The sequence below is a fragment of the Cavia porcellus genome, unplaced genomic scaffold (assembly GCF_034190915.1).
Source record: "Cavia porcellus strain 051 isolate PalLab524CR breed Dunkin Hartley unplaced genomic scaffold, mCavPor4.1 scaffold_6, whole genome shotgun sequence".
NCBI classification, from domain to species: domain Eukaryota; kingdom Metazoa; phylum Chordata; class Mammalia; order Rodentia; family Caviidae; genus Cavia; species Cavia porcellus.
The window spans coordinates 83,510,838-83,536,708 of NW_026947489.1; the positions used below are offsets into that span (position 1 = coordinate 83,510,838).

A 25,871-nucleotide genomic window follows, 5' to 3' on the forward strand; every position below is an offset into this window, starting at 1 on the left:
GCACGGTCTGTTCTTTTGAAGGTTATGAAGCCAGCTAGCCTTGAAACTCAGCAGAGTCTTTTATCTCCCATCAGGGCCCCCAGGGATCCCTCCCCACCTGCCTGCCCCTGGGAGCCACCGACAACCCTGAGCCTCTCCGGCGGCTTCCTGGGGCGAGAGCAGAAGGTGGAAGGAGACCACTGCACAGCCCCACTCGGGCTGCCGACTTCACTTTCCTCTGCCCACTCCAGCAAAGCTGCCTTAAGGCCCCAAAAACCCTACAGCAGCAGTTGTCCCAAAACTTTTCCCTGTCTCTGGCAGCCCGGTCCCCTACCAGGGCCGGAGGATTGATGGCCTGGACAGCAACGCTGGGGCTAAACATGGCCCTGCTGGATGTGAACACAGTGGCCTGTCTCTGGAGAAAGCAGATGTCAGATACCCCACCATGGCTTTCCTTCTGCTTCCAGCTCCCCACCTCCCTCAAACCAAAGGGACCACAGCACCAACCCTTACAGCATTTGGGATGTTTGGAGGGTTCTCAAGACCCTCTTGGAGCAGCAGTGGGTCCCTTACTGCATGCAAAGCTGCTGTCATTTCTTTTACCACTTACCTTTGGAAAGCGAATTTCAGAGGCCAGTAACCCTGGTGCTGGTAAAGAAACACACCTGTCCATCCAGGCTGTTTTAAAAAAAAAAAAGACCTACTACCTTTTTATCATCTGCTGAGAGCTCATTTAGGACCTGAGGACCTGATCCTTTGCACACTCCAAGACTGGTCCCCATAGTGGAAAGCCCCCCTGCAATCTGCCTGCAGTTCAAAACCCCCAGGCACAAGCCACCAGTGGGACCAGCTGAAAAGCTCTACTTTTATACACAACAGCAATAGGAACTGCCTGTTGAGCATCTCTTTGTCCTGGTTGCTACAGGAATCTGATCCTTGTTTCACAGAACCCTAAAAACAATGTTGTCAAGCAGCTACTGTCGCTCCATTCAAAGCATTTCATATTCCTTTTACACTGATAAGAAAATTTGAGGCTGAGAAGAACAAGCGACTTGCCCAAGGCCCCCAACTAGTTAAGAGGCAGGAAAGGAGGTGAGCTCCAAGCTCTGTTTGGGAGGACCTCCTCATTCCAGGCTCCTGGTTTCTCCCTGTCCAGCCTCTATCCCCACATCCAGGTGGGGAATCCAGACTGCATGGGATGGGGGTGGGGGGGAAACAAAGGCCCAAGGGAGAACAAAGTGTCACGCCCCCTCATGTGGGAGGAGAGGCCAAGTTCCTCCTGGTGTTTGGAATACAAGAGGCTGTGGTCTTCAGGGAGCCCACCTCCCCCCAGCACTGCTCTCAGGCCTTCTGTTGTCCCCAGGGCCCCAGCCTCAGCACATCCTGGACCGGCAGCACCTCAGCAACAGTGCCTTGGGAAGCAGCACAGTGATTCGCAGCTCAGGATGCAGAAGATGGATACAGGTCCAAGTAGTAGGATCCAGAGGGAGGTAGGAAATAGCACCAAGAGGAGCCTGCCTCGCCCTCTCCCATCCTGACTTCTAGGCCAGCAAGGTCTGAAGGGAGACAAATGATTGCTCACACTCATGAAAGCACAAACCCTCCACATCCCCACACCCCGTGCCCCCTACATCACCTCTGCCAGGCAGAAGCCCAGTGGACAGCGCCCACCTCGGCCCATGTCTCCCAGCAGGCCTGGGCTGCTTCCAAATCTACTGACTGTTAATAGCTCTTCTTTAGATCTCAAGAACCCTCCTGAGTCATGACTCCTCTCTCCTCTCCTTTGGCTGGTATCCATCGAGACTCCCAAGCACCATCTCCTCTTCTCCAGCTGCTCTGGGAACTGCCACGCAACCATCTGGAATTCCCCTCAAGGACAACCAAGTCACAAAGATAGAATCCATGCTCATCTGGGCAAACACTTCTAACATTCACAGCGTGCATTTACTCTGCACCTCACAGGTGTAGCACATACGAATCCCCCTCCACAAGTGCACATTTTATTACACACCATTTCCCCATGGTAGGGCTGTAAGACAAGTGGCCAGTGGAGGTGTAAAGCCACTTCACTCTGTAAGCCCATTCTACAAGCTGACTGGTGGCTGCCGCAAAGCCAAAAGCAATTTCAGAATAAAACTGGCACTGGGGAGCGTGCTCTCAACACAGCTTCTGGCTCATAGGTAAGATAGAACTGCCTGAAAGTTTCTTAGCCTCAGTCTTGTGACTAAAATTCCCTATGATGATTAAGCCCAGGAGAAGTGATAGTCTATAGAGAATTGTTTACGTGCGGAGAGTCTGTGCAGTGTGCCTCTGATTTATTAAAGAATATTAACATCTCTTTTCAGAGGTGTTCTTCAATACACAGAAAACCTGTCTTGACATTCCCAGACTCGATCCGGCTTGCAGTCGCTCAGAGGCTCGCTGGGGAGGCAACATCCCCAGTGCTGATCAAAACCCAGGCAACCATCACCTGGGAAACCAGCAGGGAGTGGCTCGGTGACCCTGGACATCAAGCTGTACTCCAGCCTTCAGTCTCCCCAGCAGTACTGCGGGACAAATAAAATGGCCCAGCAGTGCCCCAGGACGCTGTCACCACTGAAACTTCCTCTTCTTGGAGCCTTCAGTGATTCACACTAAAACCCACCAAAAACAGAAGGCTCGCTCTCCAGACCATGCGGAGTCGGGAGCTGGGTGCTGCACCTGTCCTCTGGAGCCAGTCTTAGGGAAGATCCTCAGGGCTGTGCGTTCACATCCAGAAAACAAGGAGGGGCTCTTCCAGAGCGAAAGCCTCCAGAATCTCCCGAACTTGATGCCCTCCTTGCCCCCATGTGATCAGGCCAAAGCCAACTGCGTGCGGCTGCTTTTCCTTTCCCTGCCATTCACCCACCTCTCACCCAGTCACACCAGCTGGAGCCGCCCAGCTCCGAATTCACATCACTCAACATTTCAGGGAAACTAAGGCCTCAAAAGAACGTCTTCTTCCAGCTTTTACGGGCGGCCTTGACAATGGAAGCATCATTTTTAACATTGTTTCTATGGGAATGGTCAGTTTCACCTCATAACCTCCAACTTATTTCAGCTTTTGGAAGAAGAATCTATTTAGCAATTTAAAGAAGACCAAAAAACCATCTGAACTCCCATGGGGTGGGGGGAAGTGCACATTTACCCACACCACACAAAAATCAGAGTAATGCAGGTAAAGGGGGAAACCAAGCCACACAGGCCTCCTGAAGCAAGTGTTGCAGAGGAAACAGGACAGGAACTGGAGCTGGCCTACATAGTCACTGTCTCAGCTGTGAAGCAGGCACACAATAGAGATGTGCCTGTTGCATTTTGGGTAAGCCACTTAGCTCCCAGCTTCGTTTCCATCATTAACACACAGCAATTAAAACTGCTTCCTAGGATTTAAACAGAGACTAAGTGAAAATATACATACAGAAAGAGCTCAGTACCTAGACAGGAACTAGCACTTAAAATGCCCCATTAGCCACTGGAAGTGCTCTTTTTCTTATCTCATCTCATCCTTGAAATGACCTGGAAAATGATGGTTAGTATAGCACCAGTTGGGTATCTTTCTTATGAAACACTTGCGAACAGAAATGGTTCAGAGTTCAATTTTTTCAGTTGGGAAGATTTGCATATACATAATGAGATACTTTAGGGATAGGGCCCCACATCTAAACACAAAATTCATCCACGCTTCACATGTCACTCATATGCATACCCTGAAGGTAATTTGCAATGTGACTGCAACCTGTCACTTGAAGTCTGGTGAGGAACTTTTCACGTGTGATGTCCTGTTGGTTGCTTTAAAGTTGTGAATTTTGGAGCATTTGGGTTTTGGATTTTCCGACGAGAGACATTCACATGACTTACTACATGATGGACATATCACCTCACATCATCCTTAGAATCAACTGCGAAAAAATGTCCTTCTTCCGATTCTAGAAGCGAGGTTTGTGATTAAACAGCCAGTGGAGCCAGGACTCTACTCAAGCCAGCCTGACCATGAAAAAGCAAAACTCACTGCCTCTCGGTGAACAGAGGCCTTCATTCACTTCTCATGTATTACCAAGCTGCCTCTGTGCATCGACCATCCTGCTCTCATATAGGTTATGGTCCAACAATGAGAAAGAGACAAGCAAACACTTGCTGTGAGAAAAGTGGAGTCTCCACAGAAACAGATCCAACAGGGAAGAGACAGATTATGACTGACTGATTTGACTGACTGATTGACTGACTGACTTTAAGGAACTGGCTTGCAATTGTGAATGCTGGCAAGTCTAAAATTTCTAGGACAGACCAGAAGGCAGGAAATTCAGGTATGAGTTAACGCTGGCTTCAACTTTAAGTCCCAAGTCTCTGGGGCACACCAGCAATCGGAGAACTCCGGGTTGGTCTCTATGATGGAGTCCAGAGACAAAACTGATTGTTCCTCCGGAATAACTCCGACTTTGCTCTTAAAGCCTTCAACTGATTGGATGAGTCCCACCCCATAGTACAGAGGGTGACCCGCTTTACTTAAAATCAATAGACTGTATTAAAAACATCTACAAAGGCCTTCACAGCAATACGTAGGCCACAACCTGTACCAAACAACTGGGCATCGAAAGCCAAGCCAGGCTGATGAATTAACTATCATCAGGTTTGTCAGGAGTCTCAAGGAAAAAGCCTCAGGATTTGGAAAATGTTGGGAGGCCCAAGGGATAAACAGGCATCAGAAGCTCCCAACATTCTCAAACTGTGCCAATGTGTTTAGGAGAGACCAAGTCTGTCCTCACGTAAATGTGCTGGGGGCTTCCTGGATGAAAGAACCTCAGTGAATCATTTTGAGAACCAAATAATTCCTTAGCTTTTGCCAAGTTTGCTTTCTGCTCTTTGGTACAACACGGTATTCTCACATCACATTTTACAAAGTGAGACAAAGCTGTGTATATTAAAGAGTATCAAAATTATTGGCAGGGGACATGTATACTGATGAGCAAAAAAAAAAAAAAAGTGTGTATATCTCTAACGATACGCCCCAGTTCCTAGAACAGAAGGGGTCAAGAAAACCTTCCTGCCTTCCACTTAGGACAAATGGCAGTTATGTCCCTTGACTCTTTCAACCTCATTCCCATTTTAAGACAGTTCTAAAACCTTCACCAAAACTGCAGGTTCTACAGCTGGGAAGAGAGAAGGGGCACCGCGGCCAGAGGAGGTGTCCACAGAGAAAAGCTACACAGAGAGTTGGACAGGACTGTTTTGTTACTCAGTCCTTGTAAGGTTATGTGTCTGGTGAAACAAGATGACTAACTTTTTAATAAGCAGATCTCAGTAGAAATCTCTTCTCTCCCCCCTCCCCACCTTCCCTCTTCTCTCTTTTTCTCTCATTAGTAGGTGGGAAGGATTCTTCTCTATAGACCACAGTGATCTCCAAGCCCCAGAAGACTGGCAGGTGGCAAGGGACAAGCAGAGGAACACAAGAGGCAGCCAGGCAAGCACCTCTCATCAGCCAGAGGCACACACAGGGCCTAATCCAGTGTCTCCGGGGGCCAGTGTTGCCTCTCCAGACCCCAGGGAGGCAGCAGCCAGGTTCCTCTCTACCCTGAACTGATGATGACAAGAAGGAAAGTCCTGACTGGGTCAGGGATCCTTGTCTGACATGTCCCAAGCATGCACAGCAGTGGTCCAATAAATTCTTGTTGAACTAAGAAGAGTACCTAGGCCCTAACATGATGTCAGCATCATGTCGTCTTTAAATAGAGACTGCGTTCCAGCTGGAATAAGTGATGGTATACACAAGCCTCCCACACTACCCAGTGGGGCCTGCAACCAGTATAAACAGTGGGAAGGAAGGGATCGAGAGAAAGCTAATGAAATGGTAGAGGAGAAACAAAAAATGCAAATCTGCAAATGTTCTTTAGGACACAAAAGAAACATGCATTTCATGCATGTCACATTTGCATCTGTGAAATGGGAGCACACTGAGGCGTGTGACAAGGACACACTCCAGCCTCCTTCCCCGTGCCCACAGTGCAAAGGGCCTGATGACCAAGGCACGGCACTGGCTGATCCAGTCCCATCAGCAATGATGCACATGATCAACTCCTGTGTCGACGGCATCAACCACGACTCAGGCCCCGGCTGCCGAGGGCCTCCCTGGCTCAGTGGCAGATTATTTTCCCAGAAGATTAATTTATTACCTCTTCCTGAAAGATGTTTGTTTGCCAAAAAGAATGCACAAGGGGCTCCAGGTGAGCCAGTATTGCTAGGGGAAAAGGCCCCCTAAAGCGATGCTGAGGATGATGCAGGATGCTGGCCCTCTCCAGCTCCTGGGGAGCTGTGTCACCCACGTGAGTGTGAGAGGTCCTGCTAGGTCCCGAATGGGCACCCACTGTACTGTTCTGTACCCCACATGCCCCAGCCCAGCGATGGCAAAGGGCCCTTTCCCAGGGCTACAGCTGTCGACTATGCCCGTCCTAAGTACTGACTCTGCCTCTGAACTACACTTGCCTCCTTGGCATCTGTCCTTTGCCTGTGCTCTGAGTCTTTTGAAACTGTATGCAAAACCCTCTTGATGTGGGGCCTCTTGATGTCCATGTGTGTGTGTGCGTGTGCACACGCCCGCTCATTTGTGTGTAATAGTATTACAGATTGAACCCTAAGCTTTCCCACTGAACTATATCCTCAGCCCTTTTTTTAAATTTACTTCTTTATGTTTTATTTTGAGACAGGTTCTTGCTAAGTTCCTAAGTCACCCAGGCAGGCTCAAACTTGCAATGCTCCTGGCCTCAGCCTCCCAGAGTGCTGAAATGACAGGGAGGGGTCATCACGCCTGGTGACCATTTTTTCTTAAGACATTCATAGAAGACCTCACCAAAAACACCCTGAGACTGACAGACTGCAAGCACTCAGGCAGGGATTCTAGGTGAAGGCTCAGTAGTTCTTCCAAATTCTGACCATCACAGTATGCTTTAGACTGCCCCCTTTCCAGCCTCTTCCCTTTAGATAAAACTTTACCCTTCATTCTCCCATTTATTCAGTCTGTCCCATGTTTCTGGATGCCTTCAAGGCCACTCCCAAGGAGTCCTCCAGAAAGCATCGAACCAAAGAGACCCTGCCCTCCTGTCACCTTCCTCTAGCACCTAACACGTCCTCCCTCAAGGGACACCTCCAGCTCTCCGACTGTTTAGCTTCCAGCAGTGTGTAACAGAATATAAACTTCCTGAAGGCAGGGACTCAAGGCTTCTTCACCAAAGCACTCTGCGTACTAGGCAGGCAGTAAGTGCGCTAACAGGCTTTCAGAACCGTCTATAAATTTCAGGCTACCCAGTCCAGGCTTACTTTAGTACCGACTTTTTCTTGTGCAATAACAGTAAGGAGTTTTTAAACGCCCACTATCTACCACATGAACAAAATCAACTATTATTATTTCCCCCAGTTCCCTCCTGGCCTTTCTCCATCTGTACAGGTAATATTTTTATAACTGTTTTCCTAATATAAACATAAGGTCAGCCTCTGATATTTCCACCCTTAACACTGCACTTCTGAGCGCCCTTTTGTGTGGGCCTGCTAGCCTGCATTCTGTCCCGCAATCCTCCTCCTGGGGTTACTACAACGACCAGCCCAAAACAACAGTGAGCAATTCCTTTTCATCTTAGAAGAACACTTTTCTTCCCATAGGCAGCTTCTCTTCTCCAGGGGTCAAAGCAGATTTTCTTTCTCATTTTCCAGCATATCAAAGGTCTACTTTCACATAAAAGCACTCAACTGAACATGGAGGCAAACAGACTACCCTCTGCCCAGAGTGGCAGCCAAGGCAGGACACTCCCCACCCAGCAAGTCCCTGTCCCAGAGTCAGGAGCCATCTGACAACTGCCCAACAGAACACTGCACTTCGGTGATCCTGCACTGCGCCCCTCAGCCTCTGACCGCCTATGCAGCCTGGTCCCATCGGTTCACTCATGCACACAACCGGCAGCCAGTCACCACTCTGGTGCCCGTGTGTCCCCGAAACTGTCCCCAGTGGCTCTTTAAAGCCACCCCCTGGGCCAGGATCTGCCACCACCAAACCCTTGGGGACCCTGCCTGAACTCTCAATTATCTGCCTGTGTACATAAAGAGGAACAACTTGCTCCCCAGAATGAAGCCAGCTTGCTGTGCACCCCGGGCTTCTAATAAAACAAAGGGTCAGCAGGAACGAGATTCTCAAAGCATAACATAGAGAACTCAAAAAGAATCTGCCAAGCTAACAGTCTCAACTTTCTCACAATAATGAAAAAAATCATCTGATTCAGTTCCAAGGCAAGATAACAGCACTGGGGAGCACATGTGCTAACACAGCAGGCACTTTTCAGTCACTGAATGTGAGTCGTAGTATCTGGACTCCTTTCCCTAAAAAATAAGCATGGTTTCAACATCATTCATGATTTAAGAAATGCAAACTAAAAACACAACAATATTCCACAAGATGGGCAAAACGCAAGTCTCACCATACGAATTATTGGTGAGGAAATGGAACAATGAAAACGATGCACCCAAGGCGCAGCCACTGTGAGAAAGACATCTTCAGAATGCAATTTCCAGGTGACTTCAAGTGGCACATGCCTGTGACTCAGCAGTTCTGCTCCTAGAGCCATATTCTGATATGCATCTCCCTTAGCGTCTAGGAGTTACCTACAAGGACAGTCACAGCAGCTCTGCTGCAGTGAACCAAAAACATGAAACCTACAGTTTGAATGCCCATTAAAAGGATAAAAGGCAACCAAAGGCCTGTTCTAACAGTGACCACGACACAGCACCAAAGCGGCACAGCGTGCACACACTGATGGGAGCAGGCACTGGACACCAAGCCCCGTGAGAAGCACTATTCTCAATTAAGAGGGTGCTGGGGGTGGGGCTCAGCTGATCCGTGTTTGCACAAAGCCTGACTCAAAAGTACAAGGAGGGTGGGGGGAGTGTTTCATCGGTTTTTGTTTTTGTTGTTAATTACAGTAGCAGACATACTGCCAGTAACTCACCTCAAAAATACTCTCCTTCGCTTCCGACCCCCTTATTCTCTGGTTCCCGCCACTTTCTGTAGCAGTTCTGAATGTCTTCTCTCATGAGTATGCTGTTGTGGCTGCTTTAGTGCCCTGTATCAATTCACAGTTCTACTTTTCATGGCCATTCTGACTTTAAAGGAAGAGCCAAAAGTCACACTGTGCCGCACTCCGCGGAAAAAGTCTATGAGGGCACACTGCATGTTCTTATTTGACAGAAATTGCCGCATACATTGTGAACTAACGCAGGACACTGAAGCAGCCACAAAAGACACTCGTAAAAAAAGACTTTTGGGACTGCTTCAGAAAGGGGCGAAGGCCAGGGGTGGTGGGACATGCCTGCAATCCCAGTATCGGGTGGCTGAGGCAGGGGATCTCTGTGAGTTCAAGCCCACCCTGAACTGCACAGTGAAACCCTGTCTCAAAGAGAGAGAGAGAGAGAGAGAGAGAGAGAGAGAGAGGCAAGGATGTTGGGTTATGTGTGTTCAGTGAGTGGAAATATTTTGAAGATTGAGAACAATATATCTTTTACTATAATTTTTAATTTAAATATTCACTGTATTTTTTATCACGCAGAACATCTTATGACACAACATTTTATATATGTGTAGTACTTTATACTTGTGGAAGAAACACTAAAGTCACCATTATTCTTCCTCTGGGACCTGCTATTCCCTCAAGAAATTCACATATTAAGGGCTCTCAATACTTACCACCTTTCTTCCTTGAGTCAAATCAAACTTCTATCGAGAAGATGCAAAACCAAAAGGGAAATGAATCTATTCACATCACAAAGCAAGAACAACTGTAGAAAAATCTCATGCCCACACTCACCTTGCTCCTGGGGTTGTAACCACACAGATAATACTTCTGGGACACCTTTCCCACACTGCCGTGCCTTTCTCAGAGAAGCAGTGGGGGCTTCCAGTGGCTTTGTATGATCCAACAAGTTAGAGAGAGACCCCCCACCCCACCTCCCACCCCACTCCCCCACCGCCAGGAGCATATGCGTTCCCAGGAAGTGCTCCGTGGGATCCCAGTCTCTTCCTCTTTCTCTGTTTTCTGTTTGTTTGTTCTGTTTCCTTGCTGCAGATGAGCAGTTTTGCTCCATTGTGCTCTCCTATACCACCAGGGCTGCCTCACCACAAGCACCAAGCCATGAGGCCAGTAGTCAGGGACTGCAACCTCCAAAACCATAATCCCTAATAAACCCCTCCTCCTTAAAAGTTGACTATCTCAGGTGTTTTGTTACAGTGATAGAAAGCTGACCACCACAGGTTTTTTGTTTTTTTTTTTTTTCAAAAAACTCTTCAAAGCGCTTCACCTAATACACCCCAGTCCTGTCTACTCAACACAAAATGACACTGTATTATTTTCGCCTTCACTCTAGAAAGCCCTAAAAGCTATTGGTTGCCAAGTGTTGTCCAAATCCTGCTAATGATACAAACAGTAACAATGATACTACACACCTGCTGCAAGTTTACAAAGCACCCAGCTGGGCTCAGCTCAACATGGGGGCAACAAAAGAGAAACAGTGTCCACAGGCAGAGCTCTGCAAAGGTATTTTGCAACCTGGAAAGAACATACTGCAAAATGATATATATATAACAGGATCTCATATCTGTAAATCATAATATATACATCTATTTGCCAAAAATTCTCTTAATGTTTTATTTATGAATGTGTATTGTTTACGAAGTAGAGCTTTTTTCCTAAATAAATGAGCAAGACAAAATTCGATTCTCAGGAAGCTTCCAATCTGCCTGCTAAAGTATAGTTTCACACATACAGAAAGAAAGAGAGTAAGATAACACTAAAAAAGTCAAGTTAGCTAGTCATTACAGGAGAATCTGAGTATATCACAAATTGGTAGCTGTGCATCAGTGGTATTAGATGCCAGTGGGATCAGAAGATGGTGTACATGACTATAATCTCAGCACTCAGGAGGCAGAGGCTATGAGTTTGAGGCTAGCATGGGCTACATAGTAAGCTCAAGGCCAGCCCAACCTATGTAGTGAGACCCTGTCTCAAAAGAGCACAAGAGAGAGACACAGAAAGAAATCAACTAGCTACCACAGTTTTCAGAAGGGTGTGAAGGTTGAGACAGACCTGCCAGGGAGCCATGGGCACCAGATGGATCCCTGGACTCCCTACAGGCCTTGTCCAGAGCAGGAACAAGATAATCTGCCCTCCCCACACATGGGTCATTTTGCAAACCATGTAAGGTCAACCAAGCCAAAACAAACGCCCCAAATATACCATTTGTTTAAATAATTCTACTCCGACGTAATCCGAGGCTAACAGGAGAAAGGCAAAGATTAAGACAGTCCCTCATTTTGCCTTTTACTCAGTTTCCCCTAGTTAAACAGACATTAGGTGGCTGGGGACTTAGCTCAGTGGCACAAGTGCCTGCCTGGCAAGCACAAGGTCATGAGTTCGATGCCCAACTTCAAAAAAAAAAAAAAAGAAAAAGAAATTAACAATGGCTCCACCTATTAACTTCAGACTTTTTTTCGATACTCCCACTTTGTCCACTGATACTCTTTTCCCAATCCAGAATACCACTCAACAAAACTGGCTTTTAAATATGCAAATATTTTATGATTATTCTTCCTTGCTAAGAAAATGTCCTGGAACTCAGGGCAAAGGCTTAATCCATCAAAGAAGACAATCTTTGACATGATCTTCGGCCTCTGAGGGAATAGAATTTGATCTACAGAGAGATAAAAATGCAGACAATGACCAAACCTCTTAACCCTACATAAGCAGCCACAGCTCTGGCCTCTCTGCACAGCAACGAACTGGCATTTAAAAGTAATTTATGTTAATTGCAATTGGGGCATATAGGAACACTACAAAGCAAGCTGGCTTCAAACAAAAAGGCTCAAGCGAAGAGCCTAACAAAAAATTAATTTTGTAATAGACCTATTTCTATTCCAACTTGTTTTTAAATGTATGTTCTGAGTCACACACCATTAACCACCTCGATTTATTAATAATCTCGGGGCAACTGACCATCTCAGATCATGCAATGATGAAATCTTGCATAAAAAAAGCAAATGAAGTATCTGCATGCAAACATTAAGCAGGTAGTCAGCTGTGATGACCAGAGCAGATTATGAAATTTTCTTTTAACCAGAACACGCTCTAGAGCAAACAAGAGGAAGGTTTGCATGAACTGGTAACTAAGTTTGTAAAGCAGATCTTTCTCTACGGAGCATGAGACTATTTTAGAAATGACTGGTTCAAAGAAAGTTCTTTTCAACCCTTCTCCTGTCCACCCCCAACAACAAAGGTTTGCAAAGGGAGGAGACGGTGCCATTTTCTCAAAGCCCCTTGTCTTAGCCGAGGAAATGAGGGTGCTGTTTTGGCATTTTAAAGCAAGAACCAATACTTTGGCTATAAAATCCACTTTGTAGATTGAATCAGCAAGACAGCTGTTTACACAGAAACCTTTTCCTCTCTCCTGCCAAGCCCCTCAGCGATTCATATCAGTAATAAAACACTGGCTAGAACAAAGAAAGATGGAGGTTAACGACCAGGGACAGGCAGCAGCAGCACACCCCACCGCCCGAATACCACCTCTGCCTGTTTCTCCCAGTGACCCCTCTCAACCTACACCACTCGTAAAAGGAAAGGGAAAACAATCCCGTCCCAAAAGCTGAAAGACTTTGTTGAGTCCCAGAAAGTGAGTTCTTTGGTAGGCCCTAGGCTTTGCGTTTACTCTTTTCTAGCCTGACAGCTCGCCAGGGCCCTTCTTTCTCACTGCCTTGCCAACTGCAAGCCCTCCGTCTCCCAAACTGGCAGAAGGTACGTTCCTTGTCCTGAGTGATGGAGGCTTTGAGAGGGAATGGGAGTGGGGGTCAGGAAGATACATGACCCTCCATCTCAGGAAGCAAAGAGAAGCCTGTCTGCCCTGGGAAAGAACACACCACCCTCCCCACCTCTGACTCCCTCCTAGTTACTCTCCAGGGCCCAAGTCAAATGTCACTTCTGCCAACACTCCAGCCCCCCATTGTCCTACCCATGTTTGGCACCTTTTACCTGTTGACTTCACCCCAGCCCTGTTGATTACCAGCCTTGCCAGACAGACTGCACTTTCAAAGGCAAATGTGGCCAGTCCCCATCTCAGTAACCCTAGTGCATGCTCTGCACCCAGCCCAGAGCAGGAGATCAACAAATGTTTGTTCAATGAATGAGCACAACTCAACTACCCCCAGAAACCACATTACCAAATGCTAATCACCACTAGCTGCATGAATAATGAATGAAGAAAGGAACTAACAAATGCCTCCTTGTTAGCCCAGTTGCCAAGCTCTTCGGAGCACAAAGAAGGGATCGGACTGACTTGTGGCTGTGGCAGGATGGTTCAAAGACCAGAGGACTGGTCTTGAAGGGTGTGAGTGAGACAGGGATGGAGGGCAGAGCCACACGGGGCCGGCAGTGGCCTGGGGTATCACCTATCAGTTTCTGGACAGCTGGCGTCACTTTGTCACCAGCCCTACAACCGGCCCAGGAGCTGATCTGGATGCAGCTCACTCGGAGTAGACAACAACACGCAAAGAGGTGCCCGAGAGCAAACACAACTTCTCAAACTCCCCATCCCTACCCCGACAGTGCCACATCTTTACCAGCTCATCTGGCCCAGCAATGGCCCAGAGAGGTGCCTGGCCCTGCACCTGCCAGCACTTAAAACCAAAGCCAGATGCTCAACCAGAGCCCACTTCAGTGCTGCACCAGGCAAGCAAGCAGGCAAGATTGATGATAAAGGAGGCACCGGATGGATCTCTTCCCACTCGCTGGGACAGAAAGGTCAAACGAATATTCAATTTGCTGCTGGTCCAAGCTGGATACTCCCTCTACCTAGGATTCGTTCTATCTGTCGAAAATAAACAAGTCCACCTCTGGAAGGCTTCCGTAAGATTATCTGCAGGGTCGCCTCCAACCCTTTACCCTAGAATCCCACTCCTCTGGGAAGAGACTACAGAGAAGCACAAACATGTTTGAAGGAGACCCAGGAACATTTTTAGATTTCCTGAATAAGCCTCAGGAAAAGTAAACATGCATCACCTATCTATTTTCAACATCTAACAAACTATATTCCTAATAGAGGGGAAAAACAGCCCTGACTACATACTGAGAAAATGTGGTACATATCCAGGAAAAGCATTCTAATCAGATATGTGAGCTTTTCTAATTGTGCAAATCAGCAAATTGAGGCAAAGTATAGGCAAGTCCGACGGCACTGGGGGTCCACCAGTCCTATAGGCCAGGAGCTCCTCTGCTCCTGTGAGCAGTCCACACTTTGTCCTAAGTATGAAGCAAGATGTGTCATCTGCAGTCTCTTCCATCAACAAGGACCTGAGGGTGTCTCTGAGGCCTCACCAGTGGCTGGGCTCATCCTGAAAGGGGCCAGGAAACCACAAGCACTCAATGCTTGGGCCAAGCAGACTCACACGTGTTTCTCACCTCACTGAGCATAAACAATAAGTTCTTCCACCGCTCCTAGTTTTTCTAGATCTACAGGCCTCCAGGAGAAAATGATAGCTTATCTTTTTCTTTCAAAAGATCAGCTCACAATTGAAAAGGATCTTATTCTAGAAACTCTGAGACTGGGAATTCTTTTTCCATGACCCACCTGGCTCCATATGTCGGTTTCCTCTAGTGGGTTTTCTTAAAGTGAGGCACAAACAGGAGTGGGCAGGTCCATTTCTTGGCAGGCTGCTGAACACTCTACTTGAGCACCTGAAGTCTTACGTCCCTATACCCCACAGGGAGGCTACAGGGATCTTTCCACCCACGCAGCCCCCAACCAGCTCATCCTCTTCTCTTGTGCCTCTGTGAAATAACCCATGTGCTACCAGGGAATCCTAGGGCCACCACCCGACATGAGACAGAGGCCTATAGCTTTAGAGACAGAGGCCTATAGCTTTAGGACCCCCTGGGATGTGATTACAGCCTGGCCTCAAACACTCTAACTAGAGAGCCCAGGGTGGGGGACCGCACCCCCATTTCTAACAAGCACCCCAGAGCGGGTTCTTACACCAGTCCTGGCTGAGCACTATCTCTCCAGGCACCCCGCCCACCCTCTTGGAGTCAGCAAGTCTGAGAACGTGAGATCTTAACTTTCAGCCTGGCCTTTCATAGTCACTATGTCCCTGCTTCCTGTCCAAACTCCATTTTCTTCTCAATCCAAGCCCTAAACACTGCAAAGAGTTTTCTTTCTCAAATATGAACTCGATCCTGCTCTTGCTCGCCGGTCTCCACGATTCCATAACCTCCAGGTGAAATCCCTGTATCTCAGTCTTGAAATGCAGATCATTTCCTGTCCTGGCCCCGTAAAACCGTCCAGTCTCCTGCTTCCCCAAACCCTTACCTCTGCACTGCTATCCCCCTGCTTTGTCCTGTTCTGTTCCCCAAAGGCCATCTTCAGCCTCCAGTGCACTGGACTCTCAATTGTTCTCAGAGATGCACTGTCTCTATGATTTTGTCCCCACCTTCCTTCTCTGGCTCCCCTCATTTTACCACCGGTCTCTGGAATTGTGCGCTTACACACCGGCCTTGTGCGCTAGCTGCAGAGGACGGGACTGTTTTTCTGTCTCCTTTCATCCCTGTCTCCATCTCCAGATGCTCAGAGAGCCCGAGGTCTGACAGTCTATCAGTAATCTATTCTGTAAAAGATGTGATAGAATGGGCCGCCAGCGAGGCCGGAAGCTGGAGTTCCAAACCCCCTTGGCCCTCTCACCGGGCACTCTGAAGAGGCCTGTTCAATGGCCAGCCACTTGACTGCTGGTCACAAGAGGGACAAGGTCAGAGTACACAGACTGCTTGACACAACCCCGTCTCGCTGTAGGGAAAACAATTCAAGTGTGGGCCCAGCACAAAGGGTCAGGTGTGTCACTGCATACATGCAAAGCGCACCCAAGCACACCATCTTTCAGCATCCTTAACAGTACTAAGCAGCATGTTTAGCTGTTATTTCAATAAGCCTTATTAAGACCCAATTTTCTTGGGTCTTCTTTCAGATTCTGCAGCATTAAAAGCTTCGCTGCTTAATTACATTAGGAGCACCTGTATATATTATGTGCAATAAATCAACTTTAATTTACCACCACACAAGACTATTCATCTTCTCTGGGTTATTTATTGCTCAGTATTATTGGTGCTGAATTGTATCCTCTCCGCTGTAAGAAAGAACAGTTGGGGTAAGAAAAGCCAAAGCTGTATTTCAGAATGCTCCAGGATGCTGATCACACATGTACACAGCAAAAAGAAAAAGAAACATATAAGCAACTCTTGGCAATCTGCTCCGCGCTATTTTCCTAAAACACTCCCCAAACATTTTGATATTTTCTTTTGCATGCATGTACACACATACCAGTTTACTCACGGAAATGCCGCAACCTGCAGAACAGGGCCCCAGCTCTTGCCCACAAAGTGAGAACTGGGTGTGGGACACTGGCTTGGCCAGGACACAGCACGCTACACAGGCCAGAGGAGACAATTCCTCCCCGGCCTGACACTTTGCACAGTCCGACCAGGACACAGTCAGGATGCAGCCACCCAAATCAGAGACCAGAAATGCACGGAATGGTCTCCCAAGTTATCTGAGGTGAAGAAGAGCATCTCTCCTTCTGAGGACACTGGGACCCTCATTCTTCGCGAATGTGGAAAATGCTGCCCTGAGGGAGTCCCAGAGTCATGTGCAGACCCTGTACCCCTGTGCCACTTGAGACATTAAATGTACTTTCAGGCCCACCAAGGAGACTCTGGTTTCAGCTAGCCCAGGGATTCCAACAGGCCCTTGGAATTTTTCCGCAAGGTGAAGTCCAACAACCACTGTCATTAAACCTCAGAAGCAAAACCAGCCATCCACTACAGAAGGATACCATCAACAATAACATGACTAAGAGGGATTTCCTCACCCCTGCCAGACTGTAGGCTCAGCCCTTAGGCTTCTATTAACTCCTCACAACCACTCAAACCACTCAAAGTACACACTATTTCTCTTATCCCCATTTTACAGACAGGAAGTAGAGACAGATAAGTTAAACCACAGGCCCAGCATCCCAACATCCTGAGTAGTAGGGCAGTGCAGACCTTTCATCTGTGCTCTCAAACCACCAGGCCATCCTATCTGCACAAGACTACACTCCCCACTCCCATCCTCTCCAGCAGAACATATCTTTTATTCCAAATAAAAACAAGACGAAAGCACTGGGACATCACGTCCTCACCCTACCTGTTCCTGTACCCATCTGGTTCCCCCAACTGCAGCGTCCGAAGCTATTGCATGCCAACTGACTGGTGCATCGGTCCTGTCTGAGCTTCCCACTCATCGACCCCATTCATAAGCTCCTTGCTTACCAAAAGATAGGGGAAAAGGGCATATAGGGTCCACTGGGCTGCAGGCTGTGTCGTGCGGCAGGGTAGCCAAGTCACTGGGAACGAAAGGAACACCACTGGGTATTTCTCAGCCCTCCTCCTCCAGGCTAAGGGAGCTGTGATGGATTTCATGGCACACAACTGACTTTTTTTACAAGCACAGCAGCCACATTCAACTTTCATTGGGTAATTTACCTTTAATCGGGGCCTAGGAAAATCCCTGGCCGACCAACCCCAGCAGACAGCTCACTCCTTCAAGGCTCATCTGACAGCCGATGGGTGGGAGGAAAAGGGAGGCGAAAGCCCTGGCAAGCAAAACTTTTTTTTTTTTTAATGAATTCATTTCAAATAAAAGTCCATTCAGGGCATGCAGAAAAGCCAGTTCCTCTGAGTGATGGAATCCATGTGTGCTGAGGATGAGCGGACAGATCACAAGTGTGAGCTTATAACTACCTCCAGGAGGCCCAAACACAGGACTGCCCAGAGCCCCTGCGTGCAAAGTCACCCTGCTCAAAGAAGTCCCCGGCCTGAAAGGCTCCACAGAGATGCTGCTCCCTCCTTGGCCTTTTACTGAACCAACAGAGAGGACTGTAGGGCCAGGGGCATAAAGCCAGAGCACCAGCTAGTCACCGGGTAGGGAAGAAGTCTGGACCAGGATTTTCCCAGCACCATCCTGCTCCTGGATTCCATGTACACTTCACTGTCTGGGTGCCCATCCCCTGAAATAGAACCTCAGAACACACAAACCTTTCTCTTTCTCTACCACAGCCACTTGCAGGCTACAGCAATGATTCCCAACCAGGGGTGAATTCATCCCCCAGGACACTCTTTAGCTGTCACAATCAGGACAGACTACTACTGGCCTCTGGTGGGGAGAGACTGGGGCTGTCTCTAAGCATCCTACAGTGTGCACCCCAAAGTATCTCCTATCTCCCTCCACCCTCCACGTGTGTGCACATCTGGCCCCAAAGTCAACAGTGGCAAGGCTGAGAAACCCTGATAGTAACCCAGCATTCCTCCCACAGCCTCTGTCCCACCTTCTGCACTAAATCAAGCAAGAATCAGAACCCACACCTATGCAATCCATGGTCTGAACAGAGATCCACGCCCAGCTAGCAGCTAAGGGTCTGCCCCGGTCATTGCCAACAGGACTCCATCTCTGGTGCACAGAGTTCTCAGGGCCTGAGAAAAACAGTGTAACTCAAGGCAAGCTCGAACCCTTGTGGTCTACCTTGAACTCAGCAAAGACTGAGGACATGGGGTTCTGCAGACAGGAGAGGAGCACAAAACCAACCTTCCAGGGCTTTGCAGCCTCTAACAGCATAGTGTGGCCTCCTCGGCTAGTCAGCAAAAGTAACAACCTGGCTTAAGCCCTGGTAGCTGTACAGCCTCCCTCCCTGTCCCAACATGAGCCTAGGTGGAGACTGGCTGGATAGTCAGTGCTGACTAAGCATCACTGGATGCCAGGCATCGTGTTGGGTGCTCTATCGAGCATCCTATCAAGCCCCACAGCCAACAGGCAAGTTGGGTTCCCACAGTAACCCTGCAAATAGGCGTCCTGGGCGCCTCAAGAGGCCCTCAGGTAGGGTCTCAGAATGAAGGGTGAGCAAAACGGGAGGAAAAAGAAAGGAGCTTTGTGAGATGACTTAATTTGCAAAGTGTACGAATATGGAGTAAAAGGAGATACTTTTCATATCCAAGAGAAATGGCACTGAAAGTCTCTGCTGAGAAGCTGTTTCTGCACAGGTCAGCCCCTCCGCATTGTCCCGGTTCTGAGCTGCTCTCTGCACTTTGTAACAAGCCTAACCCAGGTCCACTGAGTGCTACTGGGGCCTCCCCAAGCCTCCTGCTCCCCTATAAGGACACACCTTCTCCCCTTCTGTTTGTTCACTTTAAAAAATCAAGGAGGGGAGCAGGTTTGCTGGGAGGTCATTCTGCCTCAGGAAAGGAACAAATTAAACTGAGGCCCACAGAGGACTAGCAAATACACTCTCTACTGCACCCGTGACCTTGGGCACTTTGGTTTTAGGAGGGAAAGGTCACCAGCTTGGCAGCCCCTTCTTTACTGAGGCCAGATACCAATGACTACCAGTGACGTGGTTGCCTCTGAGGAGCACAATTAGCAACACTGGCTCACCTAACTCTTTTATTGGTTACCACTTAAACACTCCGGCAATCTGTCCAATTCCTAGCAGAAGAGCAGAAACAAAAGGGATCTCAGCAGGAGGGGGAAGTCAGGCCTGGCTTATGTGCAATTAGTGAATCAATGATTCTCCCAGACACTGATTTAGACCAGCGGTTCTTATTAGAGCCTTCAACAAAAATGCAAGGACATACAGCTTCCAAGACAGACTAAAACCAAAAAAAAAAAAAAACAAAAAACACTTAAAAATAATAATAATGTATGGTCAGTCTGAAAATTTTAAAAAATCTCTTTGTAAGTTGTTTGCTTAGTGCCAGAAAAACAAGTGAAACTACAGCTCCCACATGTTCTCTAGCATCACAGAAACAGAAGAAGGAATTAGGAATGGAAGGAGAAGAGAGAGGGAGGGGGAGGAAAAGGGGGAAAGGTAGGGGAGGGAAGCAAAATGAGGGGTACAGAGTGTCTAATCTGGACAGCATAACCCTTCTCTTGCCCTCAGTAGAAAGGCAGGAGTACGAAACAGATCAGGTCCCCACTCCTGCACCAGGGTGGGTGAAAAGTACTGATTCATGTGACAAGAAGCTGCCGCTCGAGGTTTTTTTTAATATAACCCTTCACCCACCCAAACACCTGTTCAGGAAATCAGAACTGCACAATAAAAAGCGTTTAGGAGCCTTCTAACGGACGTATGGGTGATGAAAAAACATTTCTAGAAATACGATGATGCTTGCTGGGAAGCCATGGTTCCAGTGATGAGGACTTCAACGAAAATACACCTTGAAACACTCAGTTCTAGAACACAGAACTGAAAACGGCTACTAACAACACAGAGGCTTCCCAGACACAACCAGGGCTCCCATAACTTTGTTTGGAGGCTGCCAATAGCACCAAGCTGTGCATGCTTTCCTTCTGTCTCCCTGCAAAGCACCTCCTCACCACCGCTGCCTTTCCCTCCCCATTCTGAGTCCAGAGAGAAACACAGATAACCTGGTTTGCTGGGAAAATGTTAACCAAATGAGCGCCAGTCTCCCAAACGACATGTTGTCACTGGCTCCCACAAACTTCTCTGTGTGTTGGGCTGGCTTGATCTGGCCAGGTGCCTGATGGATTTGCTCTACATGGTTGAAAAGATGATGGCAAAAAAAAAAAAAAAAAAACAAGAGGAAACGCTTTCTCTAGGGAGGCAGAAAAACATGGGTAACCTTGAACCCTAACCCCCACCCCATCCTCTGGCAAGGATAGTGCTGTCTCATCTTGAAAACCCTGCACCCCTCTCCTTCTGGGCGCCCACTCCTCCAAGCTGCAACGACCACGTGGATGAATCCTTATCTGCAAAGGCAAGTCTGAGCAGAAGAGCGCAGACAACCTTTTTCCAAAAGTAGAAAACAAACTTCTAAAAAACTAAAACCAATCTGTGCACAGAAAGCTTCTCTCTTTTCCTTGTAGGAAGAAGCTTCCAGCTTCTTCCCAGGAGGGACTGAAGAAAAAGTAAATCTAAAAACTGATTACTGCTAGCCTCAGGAAATTGTTACCAACTTGCTTTTCCAAAGCAAAAAAGACAGGGCTCGTTCTAGCAGAGGGACACAGAGTAAACCTTTGGCCAACCTGAACTTCCGTTTCCCCACTAGCATAGATAGGACAGAGTTCAAATGGGGGGAGAAATAGCAACACCCTCCACACCAGAGGAAAGAGATGATATCAGTAAGCACCAAGCTTCTCATCTCCACGACAACTCAAAAAAAAATCTATATTAGGAAAAATAAACCCCATCAACTTAGAAACTTTTCTTTTTTTTTCTTTGGCACTGGGGATCGAACTCACCACCACATGCTTGCCAGGCAGTCACTTGTGCCCTGGAGCTAAATCCTCAACCCCAAAACTGTCTTCTTTTAAATATCTGTCTCTTAGTTGGACATGGTGGCACACACCTATAGTCCCAACACTCAGGAGGCTGAGGCAGAAGGACTGCCACAAATTTGAGACCAGCTTAAGCTACAAAGTGAGTTCAGGGGCCAGACTGAACTGCATAGAGAGACCCTGTCTCAATTATCCTGATTTTGTTTTAGTTTTTGTTCTTGTTTTAGTTTTAGTTTTAGTTTTGGTTTTGGTACTGGGGATTAAATTCACAACCTTGTGCTTGCCAGGCAGGCGCTTGTGTCACTGAGCTACATCCCTGAAGACTGTCTCAAAAAGACAAAAAACAAACCAAAAAAAAACCCCCATCTCTTACAATATTTCATGAAACGTGTTTGAATGAAGTTTTATACACCAAATCCTACTTTACCATCTCCTCCTACTTACCCCAGTCACTTAAAATGAATATATTTTCCACATTTCAAAGCAAGCTATAATTGCACAGCTGTAGGGCACAAACTTGTCAAGGGAAAAGAAAAAACACTCATATGCACCTCTAGAATACATACATAGAACACACAAGTTTATTTTTTTGTTTGGGGTGAGACACACTTCAGTTAGGAGCAAGTTCTAGGCCAGCCAGCAGCTGCACTGCCAATGCCAGAAAGGGTGGGGACAAACACAGGCATGAGCCTCAAGGACAGCTGAAACAAGGGCCACCTTGGAAACTCTGCAGCCAGGCATCACCCATACAACCTCAGTGGGTGCAGGCCCCCGCACAGCCAAGTAGGATGACTCTCAGGACAGAAGGGGAAAAAAGACGTTTTAAATCTTTGCGTGATTTAAAACATGGATGAAAGAAACCAGAACTTGGACACAGCGCAGCTTAGCTCAGCAGGCCCCCTCACAGAATTAAAAAGGAAACTAAGTCTTGAGCCTGGCCAGGCTGATCTGCAACGTTAGTGCAATGGGCTTCCTTGCTGAGAGCTCAGCTTCTGTCCTACACACTTTATTCACCTGAAGTTGGCTGTTTCTATTGGTGTTCACTCTCTTTAAAGACTACCTGCAGATCAACAGTTCCCAAAGTGGGGTCTCCAGATAGGAATGCATTGGCCCCCTGTGTAACCCCCCAAACTGCCATCCTCCACTGCAAGCCTGAGACACACCTGCCCTGAGTGCCAGGGAGGTACCACCCGAAGATGCCGCTTCTGGAAAGTGCACAGCGTCCTTCGTGACCTCTTTGCTGGGCAGTTCCTCCCACATGAAGACCAAATTGGCTGGGATCTCTTCCCGGGGTCTTCTCGGGTCCTGAAATGAGTTTTGTGTTGTGCGTTCCTCCTGGTTTGAGAACTCAGAAGAGGCTATTTCTTCCCATTTTCTCCCCTCTTCCTCTCCTTCCTTTGTATCTAAATATATTTTCACATGATCTTCTTTGTCTTCACATGATCTTTACGTGGCTTCGGGCTTGGCATTCATCTTAAACACATCTATAATGGATCAGGAGCTCAAAATCTGTTTCTGATTACAAGAGACAAATCAAGGCTCCCGAAGTGGGGGGCAGGGGAGCAGGGAGGAAAAGTTATGGGCTCTTTAAAACGTCTGCCATACAAACCAACTTCAGGTTCTACCCTCAAAGGAAGCACTTCAGCCCCAGGGGTTGATATTACTGACTGACCCCGGGCAGCCTCTGCTTATAAACTTCCCAACCACTCACTCTGGGAGTTTACGGGAGGGGATTCTGCCCCTGGCCTAATAGCGCTTTCTAGAAGTCTTGGTGAGTTCGAATAGGAAAAAGAAGGGAAGTGGGGAGGGGGTCCAGGTGCCCCCATCACCGAAGGACAAGCCCTCACACAGAGAACACAGCTGTGCAAAGATTTAAAACGTTTTTATTGTTTAGAGTAACCAAGAGTTGCTGGACATGGCCAATTTAAAATTAAATACAACTCCTGTCACAGCCGTTTGTAGTTAAAGGTGAACCTTATTTGAAAAGCAGGAGTATACCAGCCAGAAAGGCTGCCACACACTCAGGGACCCAGATGCCTCCCTAATTGCTAAAATAGTTAGCTGGCCACCCAACTGCTCAGAACAAGGAATCCAACCCACAGACACCTTCCCTGGGGAAAGAAGTCTGTCCCCACTTCCCTGTGTGAAGTACAGTAAACGCCAAGGAGGTGACTAAGACCTTGTCACTGAATGGATTCTCTACCGACGTGACAGAGACTTACACACACCCAAAGAGAAAGTAAAATATTCCCGGCTCTCTCCACCCTCTGTTTCCTCCAACCCTTACAAAACAGAGGGGGAGAGAGAGGAAGCAGGAAAACGTGGGAGATGCTGTCATAAAAAAATTGAATCTGAGACCCAGACACTTATCTGACATAAAGCAACATCCCCCAGTCCTGAGAGACAAGCTGGCCACACACGCTTCTTTATGGTCTCAGCGAGAATTACAGCTCAGGAGGTGCGCACTAATTTTAGTATCAGATTTATTATGCAACAGGGGCAGGAACTCCCCAGGCCCGTCCCCCTCCACGTGTAGGACTACGCCTTCTGCACAGCTCCTCCAAGGGGCAGAGGAGGCGAACTCGGAGACACTGGCAAACTCAGTATCCCACTGCCATGCTTGGAAAACACCACCCTGGCTTCCAGGCTGATTTCTATGGACCTTTTCTCTCCTTCCCTCCCCACTTCCTTCCTCCCTCACTCCCCCTTCTTTCTCTTTTGTGGTACTGGGGGATTGAATCCAGAGCCTTCGCACTGAGCCCCACCTCCAGCCCTTTTATTTTTTATTTTGCGACGATCTCTATAAGTCACTAAATTGCCCAGACTGGGTTTGAATCCACTCCTGCCTCAGCCTCCCAGAGTGCTAGGATAACAGGGATGAACCACCTTGCCCAGTTTCCACGGCCTTTCAGAGCCCCCTCTGGGGGCTCTGCCTGTGAGTACCGTCTGACTGTGAAGGCCACAACACACATTTCACTTTTTGTTTGAAGTGGACCCATCATCCCAGATAAAGATGTGAAATTCTTGCTAGACATGGTGGTGCACCGCTATAATCCCAGAACTTGGGGATTGAGTCAAGGAGGATCACTTCGAGCAGAGGTCAGCCTGGCCTACACAGTGAGTTTAGCCAGGCTGAACTACGTAGTGAGATCCTGTCTCAACAAGTGAAGCCCCAAGGTCAGAACACAAGAATTCACCAAAGTAGCTGGGAACCACACCTAAGAGTAACAACTTCTAGTTTCCCTCAAGGAAGCAGGCAAGGAAGTCAAAGAAGGAACAAATGTTCAATGTCATGTCCTTTGTAAAGCCCTTCAACCCAAAAAGAGATGGAAGACACATTTTCAGCTGCTTTATTACATTCCAGGTTCTCCTTCTCCAGTGTCTGGGCATCATTTTGCCTGTGCTTGCCCCTGATTCTCCTACAAGTTACCCTACAGAGGAGGACTGTCACCAGCCAGCTGTGACATTTGTCATGACTTTAGGGCAGGACTGCTTTACTGCAGAACGCCTCTTTTACACAGCAGGCCTGACAGGTGCCGCGACCACCTTGGATATCCTCACGTTTCTAGTGTAGAAGCAGCTCGTGTGCCCATGAAGCATTGCTCCCTCATGGAAAGATTGAGACACAACATATGGAAACAAGGCCCTGGAAAGCCCTCTCCAGAACCTGCATCCTCACTCTGGCTCTGCTCAAAGGAATAGCTAGACGAGGTGCATGAGGATGGACTCCGCCTCTCAGGACCCAGGGACAGAGTAAGGGCAGCTGTGGCAATGGGCTCTAGCAAACTAAAGGAACACAGGGACTGCAAAGATGGACACAGTTAACTGTGTGTCCTGTCCAGACCCACGAGGGTCTTTGGAGGCCAACAGACCAGTAGTGTCCTCAACCTACTGGACAAAGGGAAGGGTGGATGGCTCAGGAGGGCTCAGAATCGGGGACTGGGCCACTGCAGACAGCAGAGGTGTGAGGAGCAGATTCTATATTCCTTATGTTGACAAGCCAGGGTAGCGCGGTTAGTGCAGCCCTCCACCCACTGGATGGGCACCATACCAGGAGTATCTAACCTGGTTCTATGGGCTGCTTGCATCATCTGTCTGTCTGTCTCTTTCTCATGATAGAATGTTCTTCAAAAAGAAATTTTGTCACTGATATTAACTATAAATACAGGACAATTCCTCTTCACCCAGTGCAGCCCAGGCAAGCCAGAAGGAGGACTACAGTAGCCCACCCAGCCCAGCAGGATGAACAAACACGCGTAGCACACTTCAAGCCCCAATAAGAGCTCACACACCTCATGAGATACAGCTAAGGCCACTTTAGGGAAAGACACACTTTTACTGGCCTCATGCACGCACACATGGGCACGGGACTCCACAGAGACCTCCCTACGTATCCTGGGGCCCAGGTAGAACTGACCCCAGAGTGCTGAGACTTTGGAGTGCTCCTTTCTCCAACAGCCATCCCATACGACCCCCACATGAGG

At 48.0% G+C, this 25,871-nt stretch overlaps 1 protein-coding gene across 20 annotated transcripts in view; it reads right to left on the reverse strand.

Annotated features, from left to right (window-relative positions):
• Positions 1–25,871, reverse strand: part of Msi2 (musashi RNA binding protein 2) — a 359,255-nt gene that overhangs the window by 310,038 nt on the left and 23,346 nt on the right. Inside the window, exon 5 of one of the 20 annotated variants that reach the window (XM_063251259.1) lies at positions 22,551–22,692. The exons of the other annotated variants lie outside the window; for them this stretch is intronic. Within the exon in view, the coding sequence (XP_063107329.1) occupies positions 22,551–22,692 (142 nt within the window). The remainder of the gene's footprint in view (positions 1–22,550; positions 22,693–25,871) is intronic. 20 annotated transcript variants of the gene reach the window in all.